Raw genomic sequence first — 24,636 nt, forward strand, 5'->3', positions numbered from 1 at the left:
ACATTAATTAAATCATTATTAATTATGTATCACAAATAATTAATATATTACTACGTATTATTTTCTATAAATCTCCATTATGGAGTCGTGTTTAACAAATATAATTTTGTGCATGTATGTGTGCTTACTTGAGTCGTCCGTTCTGGGCTGCAGCCCCTCCAGGTATAATCTTGGTAATAAAGATGGACGGATCTTCTCCAATATGGGGATTATCAGTCCCTCCTGCAATACTGAAGCCCAAACCTGAGTTACCCTATGCATAAACGGAGATAGAGAATGTATGTCAGTAATTAATTAATTAACAACACTAATAACACTTCTACTACTACGAATAATAATATGTATGTTTTTAGTCATGTTCCACTCAAACCACATTTTCAAACATGTTTGTGTCACTGGACAAAAAAATCTCTACGGATTTGGCAAATGTCACAATTTCTTAATCAAATGTAAACATTTCTTCTAGTCCTTGTCACTGCATAGGAATGTGTGTAATTTCTGTTCTGTTTGCGTGTATATCTATAGCGTCTTTAAAGCTGAGCCAGTCAAGCAGACAGATCCAGGTCACAGGAGAATAGACTGAGTGAGAGGGATGGTGAGAGAGCCTCGGGGAGAGACAAAGGAGGGCAAAATTGAGAGAGGGGACAGAGGAACAGGGAAAGAAAGTTGAGAACAATGGACAAGGAATAGAAAGGTTAATAAAATCAAGAAAGTTGGGTAAAATGCTGAGGAGGGGATATGATGGGTTCTGTATTTTTCGGACTATAAGGCACACTTAAAATCCTTTAACTTTCTCAAAAATCGACAGTGCACTTTATAATTCGGTGCGCCTTATGCATCAATTCTAGTTGTGCTTACTGACCTCGAACTGATTTTATGTGGTACACGGCGCTCAAAAAACCTGTCAAAATGTTTTAGTATGACTTTGGTAAGCTATGAAGCTGCACCCCTTGATGGATTGTCGGTGTATTACGGCTACCGTAGTCAGGATTTTATGTGTTACAACTGAAAAATGTTGAGAGTTATTGTGAATGAGTTGAGTTTGGCATCTGTTTTGTTTCGCTGAATGCGCCTTATAATCCGGTGCACTTTATGTATGAAAATAGACCAGTTCATTGATGCCGCGCCTTATAATCCGATGCGTCTTACAGTCCGAAAAATACGGTACATACCACTGAAAAGCCAGTTATACGACTGTAATAAATTCTTGAACAAGGTAAAAACTCTCAAACGGCTCAAGTGGTGCAAGCCAATCACACTGGCATCTTTTCCGTGACTCAAAAAACAGAAACAAAATAATTAAATATTGACCTGTTTGACACATTTTGTTGTTTTAGGATTAGTGCAAGAGTGATTCATTTGCACAGTATGAACTATCGATAAAATTGGTGTTGGCATGCTTATATTTTTACCCGCTCCAATGTGATTTCCTCATATTCATAGTCTGCTTCTGTTCCATTGACCTGTTTGATACAGTATGTGGAGAAAGAGAGAAAAACATTTGTAAGTATGACACAGAAACACTGTTAAAAAGAACAAAAAATATTTGCTGTATCAACTTGGTTATTGAAACAAGGCTTGGGGACTGAGGGTTGCAGGTTTTAAATCGTCTGCCGCCCAGTCACCTGCATGCCACAATATGGTGGTTTGAATGGTTACTGGAAAGATTACTGTTCGCCCCATGAGGACGCTGCTGGGGTGCCCTTGGGAAGCGGACCAACAGACCACCTCGGAGTGCACGGGACTTTTTTTCTGTTTCAAAATTTACCGGTACCTATTAATTTATCGGACTCAACTCTGATGAAATGTTCTTGTATAGGAGGAAACGGGTGAGCACACCCTTGCAGACATTTTAACACAGTCATGGCATCCGAATGGTCTGTGTAATCGCCTTGTCTGTAATATGTCTCTGTGTTGGGAGATTAATTTATCCTGAATTTCCATCGTTGCAGTATATTCCATGAGCCAACATGTAAAATCTTCAGACATGTAAACACCAAAGGCATGAAAAAGGTGACCCCACCAAAAAAAAAAAAAAAAAAAAAAAAAAAAAAAAACATTGTAGGGTGGGTCTGTGGGGATCCGCCATGCCCTTGCATAGAATGTTTTTTATTTTAACATATATTAAGCAATCTTGAAGACTCTGAAGAATACAATAAGGCAAAATAAACACATTTTCTTCACGCAGAAAAACAATCATTTACACCGTTCAAGTACATGTTGATGTACAAATTTAAGATTAAAATTACATTTGCCTCATTTCTTTGCTTTTTTTGTTTTGCCCTCCAATTTGAGCCAGGCCCATCGCCACCTGCACCTCATGCCTGCTTCAAGCTGTGCCATATGAATATCATCCTCCTCTTTTAACACTCTTTATCTGGAAAATGATGGACTAAAATCATTGTCTGTTTCACTTCATTTTTCACTATTACCAACTACAAAGGCTAATCCCAAATGCATCCGCCTGGAAAATATTAAATACAATATTTTTTTGTTTTTATTGTCATTTCTGAATTTGAAGTTAGTTCATTCTGTGTGGTGACATAATCCCGAACATCGCTCCGTCGCTTAATACATTAACATCTGTAAACTAATTAGATAATTGTAGCCGTGTTTCCTAATTAATACAAGATGTATTAGTAGATCAACTCTTGTCGCCGATGTTACGTGTGCTTCGTGGTTCGGCTGGGACCACAACCAGGGCCACGACCCGCAGCACCTCAACGAGAAAACACAAAAGACCAGTGCAACAAATACGACACTGGCTGATCTGATGAGCAAAAATGTTGCTGAAACGTAAGAGTAGCAATAGAGGACGTCCGCTCCAGAAGTGGGTAGAGTAGCCAAATATTGTACTCAAGTAAGAGTACAGTTACTTGACAATAATGTGACTCAAGTAAAAGTAAAAAGTAGTCCTCCAAAAAAATTACTTAAGAGTAAAAAGTACACAGTAAAATAATTACTCAAGTACTGAGTAAATAGTGAGTGACTTCTGATTTTTTTTTAAACACAGCATGAACATCAATAAAAAAAAAAAACAATAATTACAAAATAAAATGTGAATGTGCAAATTCTGATGCTGTGTGTGTGTGTATGCACAGTCAAAACTACAACAACACATCTTCAATTCACTGCACAGTGTTTTCTAAAGCTATAAGTGAGCTGAAATATCTACGTTTAGGTAGTCAGTGCAAGACAAATACTACAATAAATGAAAGCTGTTGTTTTTGTTCGTCTAAATGTAATCAAGAATAGCGCGCCGTTGCCTTTATGGTAACGACGACCTTCCCTAAATGGTGGCCACTCAGGCACGACGATCAGCCGGGCTGGTTTATCTAGTGTTAATACCTACACCCGGGAAGCCCAATAGAAGATGATGTGTGAGGTCATGTGACTTTCTTCTGTCGTTTGATTGGTGAACTAGACTAAACGTCAATACCGCTTAAATTGAATTGGAACAAACAGCGCCCGATGCGGAAGTCGAAGTCTCGCGCATGAAATAGTTGATAAATAAGCAATAATTGATAAATAAAAGTAGCAAGTGAAATTTAGATCATTGTAATGGATTAAAGGTACCGTTATTTCTTAACAGCAGAAGCGGCGGTGTGTTTTTTTTCTGGTCTCGTCAACTCCTGTGACTTATTACAAAGCAGGTCCCGAGCGCACGGGCGGAACCTCGGGCCAATGTGCTCGCATGTTAGTCCGCCGCGGAGCAACATTCAGAAATTACATCTGCATGTGGATGGTGGACGTGTGGAACGGATCTAGCTGCCAGTGTTCAAGGAGTAAAAAACAGCATATGACGACAGTGATGGTGATGGCGACACACCCCCTCCCCGCCAGGAAAGACTCATAGGATGTATACGATTCACGTAAATAGCCTATTTTGAGTTCAAAACGGCGGATTTCGCCAAAAGACGACTGATTTGCATGTATAAATGTTAAAATTATCTACAACTAATACAAATTGAACTACAAACATATAATTATTGTAATCCTACTATATAACATTATTAATGTTATTAGTGTAATGGCAAACGATAACCCAAATAGCTCACGTTGGAATGCTTATTTCTTATATTTATGTTCTTCCTTTTTAAAGGAAATGTGAAAAGCGTCAAGTACAATTGTAGTTATTCAGTGAAACTTAATCAAAAAAATCTTCATCTCCCGGGATTTCCACACAGTCAATCAGGGAGTCATTTCAGAGTAATTACATAATAAACTTAGCTAACAACAACAGACACTGATTTGCTGTGGCAGCTGGCTACCAGAAAAATGACATCTGGACCTATTCTATTCTGGATTTAGCATTTAACCATTGTTTCCCAGGGGTAAAAATATACTATATGTTTAATGTTGACACTGCACTGCATCTTTACAGACATATTATACATATTCTATGAATGACACTATTATCAATGAGTTATTAAGATAATCAGTTATATTATACACACACACACACGCACGCACACACATCCATTTTCTGTAGCGCTTAACCTCACTAGGGTCACGGGCGTGCTGGAGCCTAATCCCAGATATCTTTGGGCAAGAGGTGGTGTACACCCTGAACCGGTTGCCAGGCAATTGGAGGCTCACATTCACACCTACGGGCAATTTAGAGTTGCCAATTAACCTACCATGCATGTTTTTGGGATGTCGGAGGAAACCGGAGTACCCAGAGAAAACCCACGCAGGCACGGGGAGAACATGCAAACTCCACACAGGTGAGGCCAGATTTGAAATATTATACATAGATACATATATTATATATACATACACACACACACATGTACATACAAACACACACACACACACAGTTGGTATATTTAGGTGTAAACCAATGCAAATGTTACCACAGTTAATGACCACTACCTTGTGTTGTGTTAATTCTGACTTTGCATACCAATTTTCCATCAGAGTTCTGTAAGCCTTAAACCATTTTCGGATGCTGGTGATATGCAGCCCATCCTAGCTGACTTTAGGTGAAACCAAAGATCACCAGTCACTCACAAGCTGATGGTGGTTGGTTAATGTGGAGGAAGTGATGTCACGTCAGCTGTATTTAAGTTAGCTATATGACTCACTACACTGCCAATGACACATAAATATTGTCTTATACTTCAACTATAATTATCTATCCTCTGGTGAAAGATTTGTGCAGTGTGTCTGTTATTTTTTAAAATTCCAAATATAATGGGATGACTCGTATCATAACTTTACATACTTTTAAATTCAGCATTACTGATGACATACGACTCCATACTCACATATGGGGGGGTGTCGAGACTGTCTGTGTTGACCACCAGTGGAGGGGGGTTGGCCTGCAAAATAGATCAGAGTGAATGATCCCCCTCAACAATATGATGTGAACTCAGCATTTACAAAAACAACAACAACAGTGTAACGTGAACACACACACGAACAGAGCTGTAGTAATAACTTACTCGTCTCATGTTTTGGTAGAGCATGTCGAGTACATCTGGTACAGATTACTACCATGAAGCGACTGCATACACTACATGACATACTGCACACCGCTTACAATAGACAAGACTAATGTACTACTAAAATGCAAAACATAATTTATGAGGCCCACTCAGCAATCAAATAATTGATGTACAAAGAATTTACTTGCATTCATAATTTACATGCCACTTAGCAATATGACTCGACTACATTTTAGTAGACTGACTGGATATCATATTCTGTTGCAAACAACATGAAAAAGCCAAGCTGTCACCTGTCTACCTGTGCACAATCATTTCCCCCCCAACAGCATTCTTCTGAATAGCAAACATATCAGTTGACAATGGATGATACAGGAATGGGCTTCCCTTCGTCTCTGCTTAGTAAATGCTTTCAACTCAATCGCATATTTTCTTTTCTCCTTGTGTACTACATAGAACACAATCCTCACAACCATTTAACTTATACCTCTCCTAGTTTCCCCATCACTTTTTCCACAGAGTATATTTATGCCATCCAAAATTGAAGTCCTCTTCCATAAACCAAACATGCACTAGCCAGTAAATGAAGAAATTGTTGAAGCTCAGTGCTTGTCCAGCACCCCCAAACTCTTAACAGCCAGGTAACAAAGTTAAAAATCGAATGAAGTGTCCACCCAGACTTTGCAGGAATAGCATCTCTCGCTCAATACTAATCTCAATCTCTCATCCATCACATTCCTTCTCTCTCTCGCTCACTCTTTGTCTCTCCCTCCCCCCCTCTCGCTATCTCAGTCCACCACGTGTACAATCTGTCAGTCATGCTGAATGGATGCTTGATCCCAATGGGAACCAAAAAAAGAGAGAGGATCAGAGGGATTAGTGGCATGGTGGGAGGAGTTAATTCAACAACAGCAATGAGGAGCAGCAGGTGCAGATATGTGCAGACATACAATTTTTTTCAAAAACAAATTTGTATAATTTTTTTTATTATTTATGCATCCCAATTATTATTTTTTTGTGTTTTCAGAGCAAGAGTGGTGTAACATCACTTCACATTTTTAATTCACTTATCCAGGAATCTCGTTTGATGTGCGCCCTGCATCTCAATCCGTAGATACGTGTTTTAAGACCCGTCCTGTGCGTGTACGAATCCTGTCTTGGTGCTAGCCAATCAGAGGCAGAGTAGGGCGGGTTATTGTTATTGACAAGGGAGATTTTTCTGGACTCGATACATTTTTGTTGTTGTGGTAACACCCACCGCGCCGCTCACGACACAGCAAGCCGCTGGCAGAACAGCATTTACTGCGTAGAAGCACATAATTGGGACAAATAGAAAGTTAACTGAACTAGAACTAGTAGACATTCCAACAGCTTCTTCCCTCTTGCGATCAACTTCTTAAACACCTAACCTATAATTCCATTACAACAAGCTGGAAAGTTTTTGACTTGAGTTCGTTGTCACATTTCTGTGGGGCCAATTATGTATTACTCGTGCACTCACGGTAGTTGTCTCGCCATGCTGCACTATTTGCATATACTGGCCACTCATGCCAGAGTAGCATCTGCTCCATTTGCACACTGATTGAGGAGTATCTGTAACATTTGCACCACCAACATTGTCCCAGATGATCGCACTACTCGTCACTTTCAACCGCATACACTCCTTGAAGTCTCAGCGCCCTTTGCACAATGGTCATTGCACCGGACTATTGCAATATTAGTCATTCGAACTGCTCTAAGTGCTGGAGGACTCTGCATCTTTTTGCACAATTGTTTTTTGTCAATGTCTTTATGTCTCCAAAGTGTTCTGTAAATTGACTGTCTGTTGTACTAGAGCGGCTCCAACTACCGGAAACAAATTCCTTGTGTGTTTTGGACATACTTGGCAAATAAAGATGATTCTGATTCTGATTACATTCGCTAGCCTGCGAGCTAACAAGCTAGCGAGCTAAGGGCTGGAGCTAAAAAGCTTACTCGACTGAGGCGACATCGTTAAAACGTCAGCGCTCGGAGTTGTGTTTGTGTTCCCCACATAACAAACACACACACAACTGTTTATAAACCATAACCACAGAGGCACGTTATCAATATTCAGGGAGTAGTTGACTTCAGTGAACTAATTTTCACGACATTTGATTGACAAGTGAAGGTCTCACAGTCCAGCAGCTCGAGGGCGGGCTTTATTTTCCATTTTATTTATCCTTTATTTAACCAGGTAAAAGCTATTTGAGAGATAAAATGTCACACCTGCCACCAGCTGGTCTGTTGCGCCCCTTGCCGATTCCAGCTCGCGGACTGTCATCGCTGCCCGACACCCGAATACAAGGTGGGCCAATCTGTCTGGCTTTCTTCCCACGAACTCCCACTTCAAACCAAGTCCCATAAACTCACTCCACGCTTCAATGGTCCTTTGCCCATTACCAAAATCATCAATCCCACTTCCGTCCAATTGAAACTTCCGCAGTCCTTAAAAGTTCACCCAATATTGCACGTCTCTTTGCTTAAGCCTGTCTCCATCTGCGCCCTGAGCCCTCCGGCTGAACCCCCTCCGACGGATTATCGACGGCCATCCGGCCTTCACAGTGTTGCGCATCCTCGACGTGAGGCCTAGGGTGAGGGGGTTCCAGTACATGGTCGATTGGGAAGGGTATGGGCCAGAGGAGCGGGCGTGGATTTCCCGGAAGCTCATCCTAGATCCCGCTCTTCTGGATGACTTCTATACGGCTCACCCGGGGAAGCTGTCGTATACTGCCCTGCAGTACCATTATTGGAGCCCTCTTTCTCCCCTCCCCTCTCTCTTTCAGCATCTGTCTCCAATCAGCCCTCGTCACCACCTACATATAAGCCTGCGTGTTCCCGGAAATCCTCGCCAAAGTATTGCAGTTACTTCCAGCGGTACCATGGCCCATCCATCCATCCATTTTCTGAGCAGCTTCTCCTCACTAGGGTCGCGGGCGTGATGGAGGCGTGCAGGAGGCGGGGTACACCCTGAACTGGTTGCCAGCCAATCGCAGGGCACATACAAACAAACAACCAGCCGCACTCACATTCACACCTATGGGCAATTTAGAGTCGTCAATTAACCTATCATGCATGTTTTTGGGATGTGGGAGGAAGTGCCCGGAGAAAACCCATGCAGGCACGGGGAGAACATGCAAACTCCACACATATCATCCTAAAAAAATGCTATAGTGGCAGGCTGAAACATATTATATTGAAAGAGACAAAGAGAAGAGGAAAACATAAGCATAATAAGTACATAATACAAATAAAAAAATAATAATAAATAATAAGTCAAAATCTGCAATATAGCGAGACCGCGAAGCAACAACTGTATCTGTACCCCGTCGCAGGGTCTCATTGCTCCAGGTCTGAGACTCATTGTTTCCAGACATGTGCATCTTGGGACTCACATAGTCTCAAGTATGAATAATCTCTGCTGAGATAACCTTTACAATCTCACTAAATTATTACAGAGAAATAAATTTTTGTGTGGATTAATTTTTGTATTTGTGGGTTTTTAACAAAAAAATGCAGTCAGTTAGTCAGCTGGTGATTTGACTGACACGGCAAGTCTGAGTGCACGCTTATGTAACGCGCGCGCGTGTGTGTGTGTGTGTGTGTGAGTGTCTGTGTGGGGGTTAGAGTCCATGGATTTTAGGTATTTTTTTATTTTTTTAAAAGAAACGCAAACATACAAATGAGAATCAGAATCATCTTTATTTGTATTTGTGCAAGTATGTAAAAAATAAACAAGGAATTTGTCTCCGGTAGTTGGAAACACTCTAGTATGACAACAGACAGCCGTTTGACAGAAAATACATTTGAGACATAAAAACAAAGTACGGAGAGTCACTGAGCAATAAAAGGTTACCAGTAATGTGGTAATGCCGATACATTTATTTATTTTTTTAGGACAATTGCGCAAATGATGCAGAGTCCTGTAGCAATTTAGAGCAGTTTGAAATGACAGAGCAATAGTCTGGTACAGTGACCATTGTGCAAATGGCACAGAGACTTTAATAAATTTAAGCAGTTTAAAGTGACAAGTAGTGCGATAATCTGGAACAGTGTCAATTCTGCAAATGGTGCAGATACCACTCAAGCACATGCGTGGCCAGTATGGGTCAACAGCAGATATGAAAATAGTGCAGAGTGGCAAGACTACAGTGAGTGCACAAATGTATAATTGGCCCGAGAGAGATGTGACAATAATCTCAAGATAAAATTGGCAGCATATTACAACGGAATTGTAAATTAACTCTTTTAGAAGTTAATGGCAAGAGAAGCTGTTGGAATGTCTGCTAGTTTTAGTTTGCATTGTTCGATAGAGCCTACCTGAGGGAAGGAGCTGGAAGAGGTGGTGATGAGGATGTGGAAGGTTCAAGAGGATTTTGCATGCTCTTGTATTAGTTCTGCCAGCATGCAAGTCCTCAAGGGTGGATAGGGCCGTACCAATTTTTTTTTTTTTCAGCAGTCCTGTTTGTCCTTTTTTGTGGCAGCACCAAACCAGACTGTGAGGGATGAACACAGGACTGATTCGATGACTGCTGTTTAGAACTGCCTCAAACGCTCCTGTGCCAGGCCATGTTTCCTCAGAAGCCGCAGGAATTACATCCTCTGCTGGGCCTTTTTGAGAATGGAGTTGACGGTCTCCCACTTCAGGTCCTGAGAGACTGTAATTTCAAGGAACTTGAAGGTTTCAACGGTTGACACAGGGCAGTTGGAGAGCCTGAGGGGCAGCTGTGGCGAAGGATGCTTCCTGAGGTCCACGATCATCGCTACAGTGTTGAGCGTGTTAAGCTCTAGGTTGTGTCGGCCGCACCACAGCTCCAGCCGCTCCACTTCCTGTTGATACGCAGACTCATCACCGTCTTTGATGAGGCCGATGACTGGTGTCGTCTGCAAACTTCAGGAGTTTGACAGTAGGGTGCATTGAGGTGAAATCGTTTGTGTAGAGAGAGAAGAGCAGCGGAGAGAGGACACAACCTTGGGGTGCACCGGTGCTGGTGGTGCGTGTAGATGAGGTGGTGTCCCCCAGCCTCACCTGCTGTGTCCTGCCCGTCAGGAAGCTGGAAATCCACTGGCAGTGGGAGGCGAGACGCTGACCTGAAGAAGCTTGGAGGAGAGAAGTTCAGGGATGATGGTGTTGAACGCAGAGCTGAAGTCCACAAACAGGATCCTCGAGTAGGTCCCCGCACTGTCGAGGTTTTCTAGGATGAAGTGCAGTCCCATGTTGACTGCATCATCCACAGACCTGTTTGCTCAGTCGGCAAACTGCAAGGGGTCCAGCAGGGGACCTGTGACACTCATGAGGTGGTCCAGCATGAGGCATTCAAAGGACCTCCGTGACCACAGATGTCAGGGCGACAGGCCTGTAGTCATTCGGACCCGAGATTGCAGGTTTCTTGGGGACTGGGATGATGATGGAGCGTTTGAAACAGGAAGGTACGTCACACAGTTCCAGAGATCTCTTGAAGATTTTTGTGAAGACTGGAGCGAGCTGGTCCGCCAGACTTTTGAGGCAGGATGGGGTCACAAGGTCTGTGCCCACACTGTTTGTTGTAATGTGTCTCCGTTGTTGTATTTTATGCTTCATAATGCACTACACATTTTCAATGGGAGACAGTTCTGGACTACAGGCAGGCCAGTCTGGCACCCACACTCTTTTACTACGAAGCCACGCTGTTGTAACATGTGCAAAATGTGGTTTGGTATTGTCTTGCTGAAATAAGCAGGGACGTCCATGAAAAAGACGTTGCTTGGATGGCAGCATATGTTTCTCCAAAACCTGTATGTACCTTTCAGCATTAATGGTGCCTTCACAGATGTGTAAGTTACCCATGCCATTGGCACTAATACAGCCCCAAACCGTCACAGATGCTGGATTTTGAACTACGCGTCCATAACAGTCCGGATGGTTCTTTTCCTCTTTGGCCCGGAGGACAAAACATCCTCAATTTCCCAAAACAATTTGAAATGTGGACTCGTCGGACCACAGAACACTTTTCATCAGTCCATGTTAGAGAGAAGCCGGCAGAGTTTCTGGGTGTTGTTGATAAATGGCTTTTGCGTTGCATAGTAAAGTTTCAAGTTGCACTTACGGATGTAGCGCCAAACTGTATTTACTGACATTGGTTTTTTCAAGTGTTCCTTGAAAAAAAACAATGTTCCTGAGCCTACGTGGTGATATCCTTTACACATTGATGTCGGTTTTTGATGCAGGGCCGCCTGAAGGATCGAAGGTCACGGGAAGACCTTGAAGAAGATGAAGCTCGTCCATTTCGTTGGTTAGGGAGCGTAGATTTGAGAGGTGAATCGACAGGAGCGGCATTCAGAATTTTCTCTTACGGAGCTTGACCTGCACTCCGGCTTGTTTCCTTCTGTGAGGTTGCCTTCACCTCCATACGCTGCACACCACGGCTGGTGCTCTGGTAAGTAACTAAAAAAAAACTGAGTCGATTTGTGAAAGTTGGTTTAAGAAAGTCCGGGGTAGACTCCCTAATGTTTAGCAAGTCTTCCCTTGTGTAAGGAGTCGCAAAATGTCTCCAAAGACGAATTAAAACCACAAAAACATAGACAGTACTACAGAGCATGTAAAAGAGGCGACCACACGGTTAGGTGCCATCTTGAAATTTTGAATGTGTAAACTAAAAGGTTTCTTAATGCGGGCACTTACAAACTGTTACAGATTGTGTTTCAGTCTGGTTAACATTTAAGTATAAAATGACTCGTTACACCGTAACACTGACACATACTCAGGCTATCACTGGTTTGCATCCGCCTACACAAGTGACTTTTGGTGCAGGTTTTTATTTATTTATTTATTTAAACCATCAGACGTTTTAGTCATTATTTTAACAATACAATCATTAATTTGGATTAGAAATCTTAATTGTCTAGTGAGATAAAAATGAGCAAAATGTGAAATTATAAAGTTAAATCAGCTGTATATCAAGCATGCACAAATAAAAACATATGTCACGGATCAAATCTATACAGAAGAAATAATACCAATAGCTTGCATGTCATTTCATTTCATGCATTTCAATTAATTTAGGTAAAATTCAAACAGTTAAATGTCACGGCTGGCAGATGGTGAGATATCTGTGATCCACACATACTGTATACCACTGAACATGCTAACTGTTCATTTCTTTCTGATATGTAATGAAACTTCATTTGCCTCCTCAGCTAAACAGATATAGTTTGACTCTAATGAAATTAGGACTGCCATGCTAATCACATTAGTTAAGACTCAGACTACCTCCCATCTCCAATCACTGCGTCCAGATTCACAGCAACAGACAAGCAATTGCATCTTTTGTGATTCTGGCTGTATTTATGGACAGATTAATCCAATGGCAATATTCTAATACTGGTATTATCATTTTAGTAAATCAAATAAAACATGTTATTTTCTGTTGCGCTGAATCACGAAATGGTTTTGCAAATGCCTGGTCTGTATTTTCTCCTAACTGAGACGTGATCCCTTATCTCTAAAATGAAAAGGCTAAACTTGAATAAGAGGTAAGAAGACACAAAGGCACAAAGAAGCTTGTATATGACTAAACATCAGATTAAGGTCAATTTCTGGTAAACTAACACTCTGAACTACAATCAGAAATTGACAATAGAATCCCTGTTTTGGTGATATAATTATTTAAATAAAAATAAAAAAATTCATAAGAGTTCTTAGGTGTCTTAATACGTCTGTGACATGCTTATGTCAAAATAGCTCACAAATCAAGCATGACAGCACACTTCATTCTCTTTATCATCCATCCAGCAATTTTCGATATCCCTTCTTTTTATTAAGGTCACCAGTGATCTGGAGTCTACCCTGGGTGAATTTGGGTGAGAGGCACGGTACAGCCTGGACTGGTTGCCAGTCAATCACAAGGCAACTATTCACACTTACATGAACAACTATGGACAATTTATTTTTTAGTTAACCTAACATGCATACTTTCTATGTGGAGGAAGACGAAGATGGAGTACCCGGGGAAAACCCACAACAGCACGAGAGAACATGCAAAGTTCACAGTCCACACAGGTAGGCTGGAGCGGACATTCAAATCCTGAACTTTCTTTTACCAGTCTGAAATTGACTGGTTTTGGAGGGCAGTTCTGTCTCACGCGAAAGAGAAATGGCTCCCCTTGCTCTCTACTGCGGGGAGTGTCAACATGCGCATGGCTTTCATTTCCATGAGAACTAGGGGCGGAGCTATGGGGATGGGTGTGCATTTCCCAAGTCCGAATTTTGCTCACAAACTCGGGGAAAAGGTGAGTATGAAGCAGACAAATGAGCAGACAAATGACCTCAAAGACAGGAAAAGCATTGATCACCAAGTTGCTAAATTACACTTAATGTGGAGATCCGTGCATGTTTTCAAAATCAGTTCACGTAAAAAATCTGCTAAAATCAAATTCCCAGAACCCACCGAGCCAAAATGGAATATGACACTGTTAATAGAGATGAATGATTCAGTTTGTGTGGAGAAGGACGCCTTTCTGTGCACACTGGGCAGTTGGACAAAGATGATAACAACTACTTTCTCGTTGGCTTGGTAACACAATCTGCGATTGAACAGCATGTTGATTCTGTGTTGTCATGGTACGTCATACAGCATCAAAATTAATACCGTTCTTTAACTATTACACTAATAAGGATGTTTCAGTAATAAAACAAACAATATACGCTCTGTTCTACCATGGAGCATTTCCTTTTCTTTACTCCATATTTCCATTTATATTAATACAATGAAGGACTAATTACAATTACTGCATTGACTACATATACGTCAGTTTTCATAGAATCTATGACAACTGACGTATATGACATAGATGATCATCATGTATACCGACTTGATTTAATTTCTTTCCAAAATGCAAGTACGTAGCTGAAAGCACAAAGCCTAATTGCTATACCTTACGCTGAAATTAGTACATTACAGTTTTACAACTCCTCACTCCTTTTGTCAAAAATGTCATTAATTAATCACATTTTGAGAAGGTGTTAAGGTTTTTGGAATAGTAACATCTAAGAACAGGTATAATAAAAAAAATTGACAATATTATAAATGGTAAATGGTCTGCACTTATATAGCGCTTTATCGACACGATTACAGTGCCCAAAGCGCTTTACAAAGCCTCACATTCACCCACATATTCATAAACCAATGGGTGTCTGCTGCCGTGCAAGCCCCTTGCCAGGCCCACTGGGAGCAAATTAGGGTTCAGTGTCTTGCTCAAGGACACTTCGACATACAGACAGTCGGAGCCAGGATTCAAACCTGTGACCCTTTGGTCACTGGACAACCCGCTCTGCCAACGGAGCCACATGTGGCCTAAAATTAAAAATGGAATAGCATATAATCCATGGAGAATACTTGTTACTAATGCGACCTACCTGCACATGAGCTTGTATTTGTATGTGTGAGGATGGTTCCATGCAGCGTAAATTCCACATATAGGAATCATTGGGCCATGGTCGGGTCCCGGCTTTTCCTTTGGTTTTGCTGTTTGTGGGAATTTTTGTCACGGTGTCTCTCAAGTTTGGGAAATTTCCTCGAGAGCGTCTGTTGGCCAGGTGTGTGGGCAAGGTACTCCACCCATAACCACGCAGTGCTGAACACAGCGGTATCTGTGGCGAGTGAAATGGATGGATAGAAAGGGACTGTGAGGAGTGGGGCAGAGGAGTAGGATAATGATGTTGGTACTGCTGGAACAAGGAATTGTGAGTGTTTGAATGGTTCTGTGCCGGCTGCGGCTGATGGTGGTGATAGAGTTGATGTGATGATGGCGAGGAGAGTGGGCGACCAGGTGAGGCTGGAAGGTGAAACTGTTGCTGGTTTGGAGAAAGATGCTGCAGCTGGTGATGGCTTGGCGAGGTGTAGATCTGCAGGTTGCTTGCTGAGTGCAGTAGATGATTTTGTGATCGTGGAGAGAGTTGATAGTTCTGTAAGTGTGGCGCTAGTTGATGACATGGAGATGGTGGGGCTATATGGTAATAGCTAGGAGAAGGTGAAGGAAGAAGATGTTTGGGCGAATGACATTCTTGTTTTGGCAAAGGAGAATTGTGCTTTGGTGAATGTAGGGGGGACCGCTGTAATTGAGTTGTCTGTACTTTCAGTAATTTCTGGCTATGCTTCGAGAAATTGTGGCTCTTGCTGGACTTGCACTTCCCTTTGCCAGATTTCCCCTTAGAAGAGCCACTGCTGGGCTTTTTAGGGCTACAACAGAATTCATGGCTGTGGAAGTAAGTAGTCATAGCTGCGGCTACATATACTTAAACACAACATACAGTAAGAGGTAGTCCTGACTTCTTTGACTTCTCTCCGTCCCACTACATCATTGCCTTTACAGGGATAAAACACAGTAGCTCTTCAGAATCACTTGTGTCCATATAACCTCGGTCAGACCATTAAAGAACAACCAAAATCTGCAATATTGGACTGGATTTCCAGTCTCAGTACATTAAGATCATTTGTGGGGACTTTTTCCATGTCTGCTGCTTTGACAACAGCATGAACTGAACTCCTAAAAACCAAAGCATTGTCTTTGAGTGTGTTTGAGTTACAACATCAGAAGTAATAAGATCAAAATTTCTGATATATACGATGAAAAGCAGAAGGAACCTTGGAGGGGTTTAGCTTCCTTTCAGTCTTTGGTTTCGGACTGAATGGACAAAAACAGTTCAAGTCAGGTCCTGCACTCCAAAGGAAGATTTTTCTTTGAATTTCCACAAATAGGCTGTCCACCAGTTATCCTTCTCTGCTTATGGTGATGCTTATCATCCAACGTCAGTATGTTGTTAAAACATACTCCAGCTATGTTTCTGAAATCCCAGTCACTCCATTGGCGATGTTGTCAATTTATATTCCAGAAGGGGAGATGGGAACCCATAGTTAAACACTCATATCTTGTCCTGTTAAAGATTTAACACCAGGAAAATTGTAGTCAGAAAGAATAAAAAATATCTTTGCTTGTCATCTTGCCTTGATATTAAAAACTTCACATTAACGCACATCTATGGACAATTCTTTCCTCTTAGCTGCTCTCATATCTGTACTCCCTCCCGCTTGTTTAAGTCTCTGTCCCCATCTCGAAAACTCTTGTGCACTCTCTCTCTTCCCGGACTGCCCAATTAGAGGCTTCCCTGGTCTTCTACACATGACAGCAGCCAGGCATGACTAATCGATCGGAAACCAGGAATAGAGCTCACAGCCAGTGTGTAAGAGTATGATGAGTTCTGAGCTGTGATTGGTGGAGACCAGTGCGATCACCCTTTTTGTTCTTCTTTTAAAAGCAAAACATGGCAATCTGGGACAGCTGGAATACACAAAAGTTGACCTATTTACGTTCAAGAATGTGTCTGTACATGTATATCTGCTAGATCTAGATCTTGCAGCAACCAGGTAAAGGTTATTTCAATCAATTGAAGAGCATATTCACACGTTATTAAACTGTGACCTGGTAGCTAACATTCTGATGAGCATACTTACAAAGTGATTTAAAAAGTATGAAAAAGTATATGTTGTAAATATTGAGTAGCATAGGTAACAAATGGAGACTGGTAAAGATTTCAATCTTGACTTGTTATTGTATTTCATTTTCCCCTGAATTAAAGAAACATTTACATAATGTTGTATTATAACTTATTTTTCCAATACTGACTTATAGTCAGCTAAAAATACTGAAGCAGAAAATGTAATGAAAAATTAACTTGTGAATCCCTCTGTCTCTAGCTACATAAAATCACGTTTCATTTAAGCTATGCTTATAGACTTGCTTATATAGACTTATAGTTAGCTAAAACTATTGAAGCAGAAAATGTAATGAAGAATTAACATGTGAATCCCTCTTTCTCTAGCTACATAAAATCAGTTTCATTTAAGCTATGCTTAGTATAGTATTGGAAATTAGAGTGTTGAAAGCTATAGATTTTTTTTCTATTGATGCTACTGTAGCGGACATGTCACGCAAAAGATGCCACCCGGCACCCCAGCACTACCGCCGCTTCCCGCCGAGGTAGACATTAACTCCAGAGTCATACTCAGACTCTAAACGGATCAACGCAATAAACTATCTTCAACAAGACACAGATATTTGCTTTGCCATGCCGACGCTTAGTGAATCACGGCTGCCTGGCACTGATCCCCGGCCGCAGCTTCCTGCAAGCGCTCCGAGCCACCCTGCTTGGGGGCCCGAACTCAGTCTGAGGGAACGGAGGTGGACACAAGGCGTCCGCTCCGAACGTCTGGCAAACAGAGACACCCGAGAGACGTCCTGCCTGAGAACTCGTTGGCCTCCTGGTTCTCCTCCCTTTTTTCCTCCGTTCCGTCGAATCCACCTGTTCCTGGTGTGGACCGGACCGGCCGAACACTCGGGAGCCTGACTCACCTGCCTCAAACGTGTTCCAGACACGTAAATCCAACATTGCGGTATACTAAAAGTACGGATTAGTGCATATTTGGGTTTATATTAATGAGACAGAGGAGTCCTCAGCTTTACGCATTCACTACACGCCCATTCTGCTCATCTCACGTCATAAATCCCTTCCTTCGCCAATGTTCATCTGTACCTTGTTTGTTTTGTGTTTTTCTGTGTTTTATCCTGAAGAAACCCCTTTTTATTATAAAATTTTCTATAAAATTCACCACTTGCATTGATTGTGTGTGTGTTTGGGTTCGGAACTAAACTTCTAGAAAGTCTAGAACTCAAAGTTTCTAAGCTGTAGCTACCTTCCGATAAGAGACTGATTATAAAGGTTTGTCGACATTTTTCCTCAAGTTAAACTTGTAAAAATATGACGTGGTGCCCCTCATATATATCAAATATCTTGATTTATAACGCTGTAATTTAAAATTACGATAACCCGGAAGTGATTCAGGGGCCACTTCCAACTTCCATTGTTTCCTTCTAAATTGAGCACAATTCTTACCAATCCCATAAACGCTAGACTACTTACAGTTCAGGTACAGAATGCGTAAATTATATTACTGTGTAAAGTTACTTCCTACCTTTGGCAATCTACAGCTGGAATTTAAGAATATAAACGTGGCTTGCTGATTTGTACGCCAGTTGATTACATAAACCAGTAATTGCTTTCAGGTTCAAATCTATAGTGTCAGCTAATATATGGCACAATTTGCTCCAAGTAAAATGCTAGAGCGAAAGCTCGATAAGGGACATTATAAAGAAGCACCCACGTAAAGGGAGCAGAGAGATAAGGGTGGTTGAGATGAGAGAAAGCCTGGTATGGTGTGTTGGTGCATGTACAGGTCCACAGTGTAAAGTGCTGCCAGTGCTGCAGGCTAGCTGCTCAGTCAGGAGAGGCAGATGAGCAAGAAGAATAGGCAGTTGATAACACAGTGTTAAATGAAGCCAACACTAAAATATTGCTAGAAGGTAAACGGGCAAGGGTTATATGAAATTAGTATAGTAGAATGAGGCAGACATTGTATGTTGCCATGAAATGAGGATAGCGTAAGGATAGTGTAAAATAAGCAAAGAAACAACAAAAATCTTCAATTACAATTAGTAAAATTACTTGTGTGATACAGTATGTTTACTTCCTGCACTTTAATATTACAAATACTGTATAATTGAATTATTATTAATTATTATTATTATTCTTTTTTTTTTCAAAATTCAAACAAGTTCCCAGTTATGCTTTTGCAAAAATACCCTGAAGACCAAGAAATATAGATGTATCTTTACAGCATATTTCTTGCCATGGTGGAATGAGCTCTTTTTAAGGGTGGATCTGTCTCATGCAATGTGCCAGCCCTCATCTCAACCCACATACTGCCAAGATAACCAGCACCGGGGCGCACCAAGGTTGTGTCCTCTCTCCACTGCTCTTCTCTCTACACGAACAACTGCACCTCAACGCACACGGCTGTCAAACTCCTGAAATTGGTTGTGACACCACAGTCATCGGCCTCATCAAAGACTGTGACAAGTCTGCGTATCGACAAGAAGTAGAGCGGCTGGAGCTAAATACGCTCAAGACTGTAGAGATGATCATGGACTTCAGGAGGCATCCTTCGCCACAGCTGCCCCTCACGCTGTCCAACTCCCCTGTGCCAACCGTCAAGACCTTCAAGTTCCTGGGAATTATAGTCTCTCAGGACATGAAGTGGGAGATCAACATCAACTCCATCCTCAAAAAGGTCCAGCAGAGGATGTACTTTCTGTGGCTTCTGACGAGCCACGGCCTACCACGGGAGCTGCTGTGGCAGTTCTACACAGCAGTCATCGAATCAGTCCTGTGTTCTTCCATCACAGTCTGGTTTGGTGCTGCTACAAAAAAGGACAAACTCCGACTGCAACCGACAATCAAAACTGCTGAAAATATTGTCGGTACCCCCTACCCACCCTTGAGGACTTGCACGCTGCCAGAACTAAGACAAGAGCATGCAAAATCCTCCAGGACCCGCCACATCCTGGTCACCATCCCTTCCAGCTCCTTCCCTCAAGGAGGCGCTACCGATCAATGCAAACTTAAACAAGTAGACATTCCAACAGCTTATTCCCCCTTGTCATTAATTTCTTAAACTTACAATTCCATTGAAACATGCAGCCAATTTTGTATTAAGTTTATTGTCACATCTCTGTCGGGACAATTATACATTACTCGTGCACTCACTGTAATAGTTTCGCCACGCTGGACTATTTGCATATCTGTTGTTGACCAATACTGGCCACTCATGTGCCTGAGTAGCATCTACAACATTTGCACAATCGACATTGTTCCAGATTATCGCACTACTCGTCACTTTAAACTGCACACAATTCCTGAAGTCTCTGCGCCCTTTGCACAATGGTCATTACACCGGACTATTGTTCTATTAGTCATTTCAAACTTCTCTCATTTCTGGAGGACTCTGCATCTTTTTGCACATTGTCAAATAAATAAATAAATAAATACATAAAAACAAATGTACCAGCATTGCCAAATTACTGGTAATCTTTTATTGCTCAGTGACTGTTTTTTTTCGTGTCTTTGTGTCTCAAAGGTATTCTCTGTCAATTGACTGTCTGTTGTCATACTAGAGCGGCTCCAACTACCGGTGACAAATTCCTTGTGTGTCTTTGACATACTTGGCAAATAAAGATGATTCTGATTCTGATGTGTCATTGCTCTAGGTATAAAATTATTTACTTTAACCCTCTTGTTTTCAGCTAGTGTTTTGTCTTTTGTCTTTGTCATACTTGGCGAATAAATATGATTCTGATTCTGATAAGACACACCTTCCAAATAGTAGACATATGCACAAAGGAGATATTCGATTATTTAATCCAACACACCTTTTAGTTTTTCCACAAAAAAAGATAATTGTACATGCACAAAAGTATTTAATCCCAACAAAACACAGTCATCCTCTATGTTGCTCACAGACTCTAGCGGTCACACAGAATTTAGATGGTATCTGGAGAACCTGGTTATTACTGTATGCGTGGCGCGATTTATCAAATGATCTAAAATGTTTATTGTCGAGACAGTCTTTCATGGTTCATTTTCCATTTTGGGATTGTAGAAGTCGGTCATTGTTGTTTTAACACACGCATGTGCAATGTGCAGATGATTTCAGCATACACACTGTTTTTCAGTTGAAAACAGTGATGGATAAACAGCCCCCAGATACAGTAGATGACCATTTGGACTCATATTCATACCTACTGGCAATTTAGTGACTTTAGATACATGTCTGTGGCCTTTCGGGAAAGCAGGGTACATGGAGAGAACCCACAGAAGCACTGTGAGAACAGCTACACAGGAAGACCCAATACTAATTAATTACATTTGTATAGCAGAACTTTGTTGTGCACTTACACTATATTGTGGTAATACTCATTAGACAGAGGTCAATGAAATGATTGCTCATTGTCATCTTATGTGTGCTGATTATGTCAGCATAGACAGAGAAGAGGATGGAGGGAGACAAGTGGAGAGAGTGGATAGTGGGTCTGCGTGTGTGAGGGGGAAGAGTGAACTGATGTGAAAGCATCATCCCACACACTGAAGATGTTGCAACACCCCATGCATTTTCAATACAAAAACTCATATGTACTGCAACTCAAGCCACTGTGTAGTTATACATCTGTGCACAAGTAAGTGATTTCAGTGGGTATTTAAAGCCCTTTAGATGTTACTTTTTTGGGGTTTCTCTTTAACTCATGTTATGCTCTGCTTGGTGATCACTGCAACACCATCACCATGACAACAGTTGATGCCACCTACAATAATGGCAAGCTTAATAAGGGCAATGGTGTTCCAGGTTGTAAACATGTTCTATAGATGTATCCACTGACCACTCGTGTAAACAACTGATATTTTGCATTGCAATGTACGTGTGCGCAGAGTCCTGGGCAATGTTGGTGTATTTATATACAGTCAATCAATTGTAATATTAATAAGTGATCAGCAGAGGGACCTGGTTAGACATGCTAAAAGGTTAGTATCAAAAACCGATCGAACAACACATGGAGCAGCCCACAGTGTTATATACTTATTTTTGTGCATGATAAGTATTAAAGAGGACACTGGAAACAATTACACGCCTGCATTTACTGTATCCTTCATCAGAATGTGACAAACAAATGCACGTTGCAACAGTCTACACTTGGGGGGGAGAGCCACGGCATTATTGAAGGGACAAAACCTCAGGTGTATACAACACGCTTTGCTTAAACTAATGTACTCAAATATACAAATATTAATGCATATATTAAAACATTGATTAAAAACAAATGAATAGTGTGAGGAATGTGCTAATGACTGAAGTATAACTGGGCATGAAAAGAAATGATTTCAAGTCTCGCTAAACTATTGCTCAATACTACTGTGCATTTAAATACAGGTAGTCTTCATAGAAACGATTTTATACTTCTACTACTTCTAGAGACGGAAAATGTCTGCTGGTTTTCACGTTATGTGTCTGTTAACCTGTATTTTTTAACATCATAATATATATCACAGAGTTAAAGAAAACCGCAATGTAATTTTTTTTCTAATATCGTGCAACCCTAATTTTCAGACAGCTCCTGTAGCCGCAACTACTGCCAAGATGTTATTAGGATTAACGAAGACTATCAGACATGATGCATTGAGAATGTCAAGCATGTCTTAAATATTAATGCTCAAGTCATTGCTTTTAATGGTCAAGTTTTTTCCAAAATGTACATTTGTCTTGATGTGAATGTCAAGTCAGATAAGAGTCTGGTTCTTACAGCAAAATGCAATAGGTCGATATGAACACTGCATTAATCATAAAAAATACTATTGAAATTTTGTAAAAGGAGTGTTAATTTTTTAAATAAATGAATCCTCAGGATTTTGTTGAGTAGTTCAAATTTTGTTATTTTATTACTTGACAAAAATGTGGTTGTTTGGAAGCCCATAGCATCGATTTTTTCACACTTCTGTACCACAGCATCGCTGCTTTGCTATGCACTGTATTTTCTCCAAGTATGCAAGTAGGCTTGTAGGAGGTGAAGAATCTCGGGGAAAGTGTGAAGATTTATAAAAATACAAATGTACCACTCTAAAGATAACCACATAGAGTTAGGTCAATGAAGGTGTTTTTATGATTTTCCTTTGTACACTACCACAAACAATAGATTTGAAATGACGGAAACATAGACTCTCAGCTTTAATTGTATAGGTTATTCGGGAGGTTCTGGACTCCAGACATCAGGCTTACTTCAGAGGCTTTTCATGCTTTTGAGCTGCTGAAAATGGAGGAACTCTGCAAAATGGCAGTAACTCCAAAGTGAAAAATACTTATCCAGCCATCCATCCATCTTCTCTACTAAAGATGAAAGTCGACACTTACCTCATATTTTGGTTGTTTTATTTCAAATCCCCTGTGGTGGTATACAATCATTTGTGTCTTTTTTCCCCTTAAAACATTAAATATGTTTAAAAATAAACACGGCTAAAGACTGCCAACAAATTAATACTCAATTGTTGAGAAAAATCATTAAACTGTTTTTCACAATCTCATTTACCCTGATTTTTTAAGCAGGGCAACAAACTAACCCAATGACGCATGTAGGTTGGGGCGTATACTTTGTGGCGTGAGTTGGCCCTCCCACGAAGTACTGAGCGCCGTCATTCCATCAGAGGCCATTCAGCACAATTGTGAGTTACCGTAATTTCTTGTGTATAATGCGCATTTTTGCCCCAAAAAATTTGTCAAAAGTCAATAGTGCGCATTATACATGCGTATATGAGAAAATGAAAAAAAACTTTCAACACAACAACATTCGCACTCACATTCACACCTACGGGCAATTTAGAGTCCCCAATTAATGCATTGTTTTTGGGATGTGGGAGGAAACCGGAGTGCCCGGAGAAAACTCACGCAGGCACGGGGAGAACATGCAAACTCCACACAGGCGGGACCGGGGATTGAACCCCGCTCCTCAGAACTGTGAGGCTGAAGCTCTAACCAGTCGTCCACGTGCCACCGCTGAAATAAATAAATAAATAAATAAAATAACTGCCAAGCGACATCTAATGTGATTTGTTTTTGTTCTCAAAAAGAGCACAATACAAGTTAACAAAAGGAGGTTTTATTTTGTGTGCACTTTTCGAGCATTATCACAGCGGGTACGGTTTATAGTTTACAGTAAAAATTGTTTTTACTTTTCAATTTTGTATATTTCAAAGTACGTTTCTACTTTTACTTTAAGATATGAGAATTAGTTGAATTAGTTTGACTACTTTTTACTTTCAAGTCTTTTTTTTTGTATCTGAACTTAAACTTAAAACACAGTGTAAGTACTTTTGCCACTTTGCATTTGGGCAATACACAGTTATTGGAAGTTGGAGAGGTTGTAAGGCCACATTATTCACTGCTGATTGTTTCCATCAAAAGACAATCAAACTAACATGTCAGCAAAGTAGGAGGGAGGTGCAATTAGAAGTCCAAGTCCAAGCAAGATTAAATACAATTCTGAAAGGGGGGAGAGAGCAATAAATGTCTACCTTCCAAATTTACAAATAAACACATACCGTAATTTTAAACCCATGTATAATACGAATCCCCAAAGTTGACCTCAAAATTCTGAAAAACCCTTCTACCTATGTATAATGCATTTTTACAATGCCTGATTTTGCTTCTACTCATACGATCAAAACATGAAGTATTACCTGTATTTTGTTAGTTTT

At 40.8% G+C, this 24,636-nt stretch overlaps 1 protein-coding gene across 13 annotated transcripts in view; it reads right to left on the bottom strand.

Moving 5' to 3' along the window:
• Positions 1–24,636, bottom strand: part of LOC133406791 (discs large homolog 1-like protein) — a 116,203-nt gene that overhangs the window by 38,914 nt on the left and 52,653 nt on the right. For 11 of the 13 annotated variants that reach the window (XM_061684714.1, XM_061684713.1, XM_061684712.1 and 8 more), the window contains 3 exons: positions 5,271–5,324; positions 1,413–1,463; positions 129–253 (listed from right to left, as the gene is read on the bottom strand). In XM_061684714.1, the coding sequence (XP_061540698.1) occupies positions 129–253; positions 1,413–1,463; positions 5,271–5,324 (230 nt within the window). Of the gene's footprint in view, positions 1–128; positions 254–1,412; positions 1,464–5,270; positions 5,325–5,447; positions 6,237–14,862; positions 15,065–24,636 lie in introns of those variants that run through there. The other 2 variants (XM_061684716.1, XM_061684722.1) reach the window with 2 other exon arrangements.

Source organism: Phycodurus eques, chromosome 8, assembly GCF_024500275.1.
Source record: "Phycodurus eques isolate BA_2022a chromosome 8, UOR_Pequ_1.1, whole genome shotgun sequence".
Taxonomy (NCBI): Eukaryota; Metazoa; Chordata; class Actinopteri; order Syngnathiformes; family Syngnathidae; genus Phycodurus; species Phycodurus eques.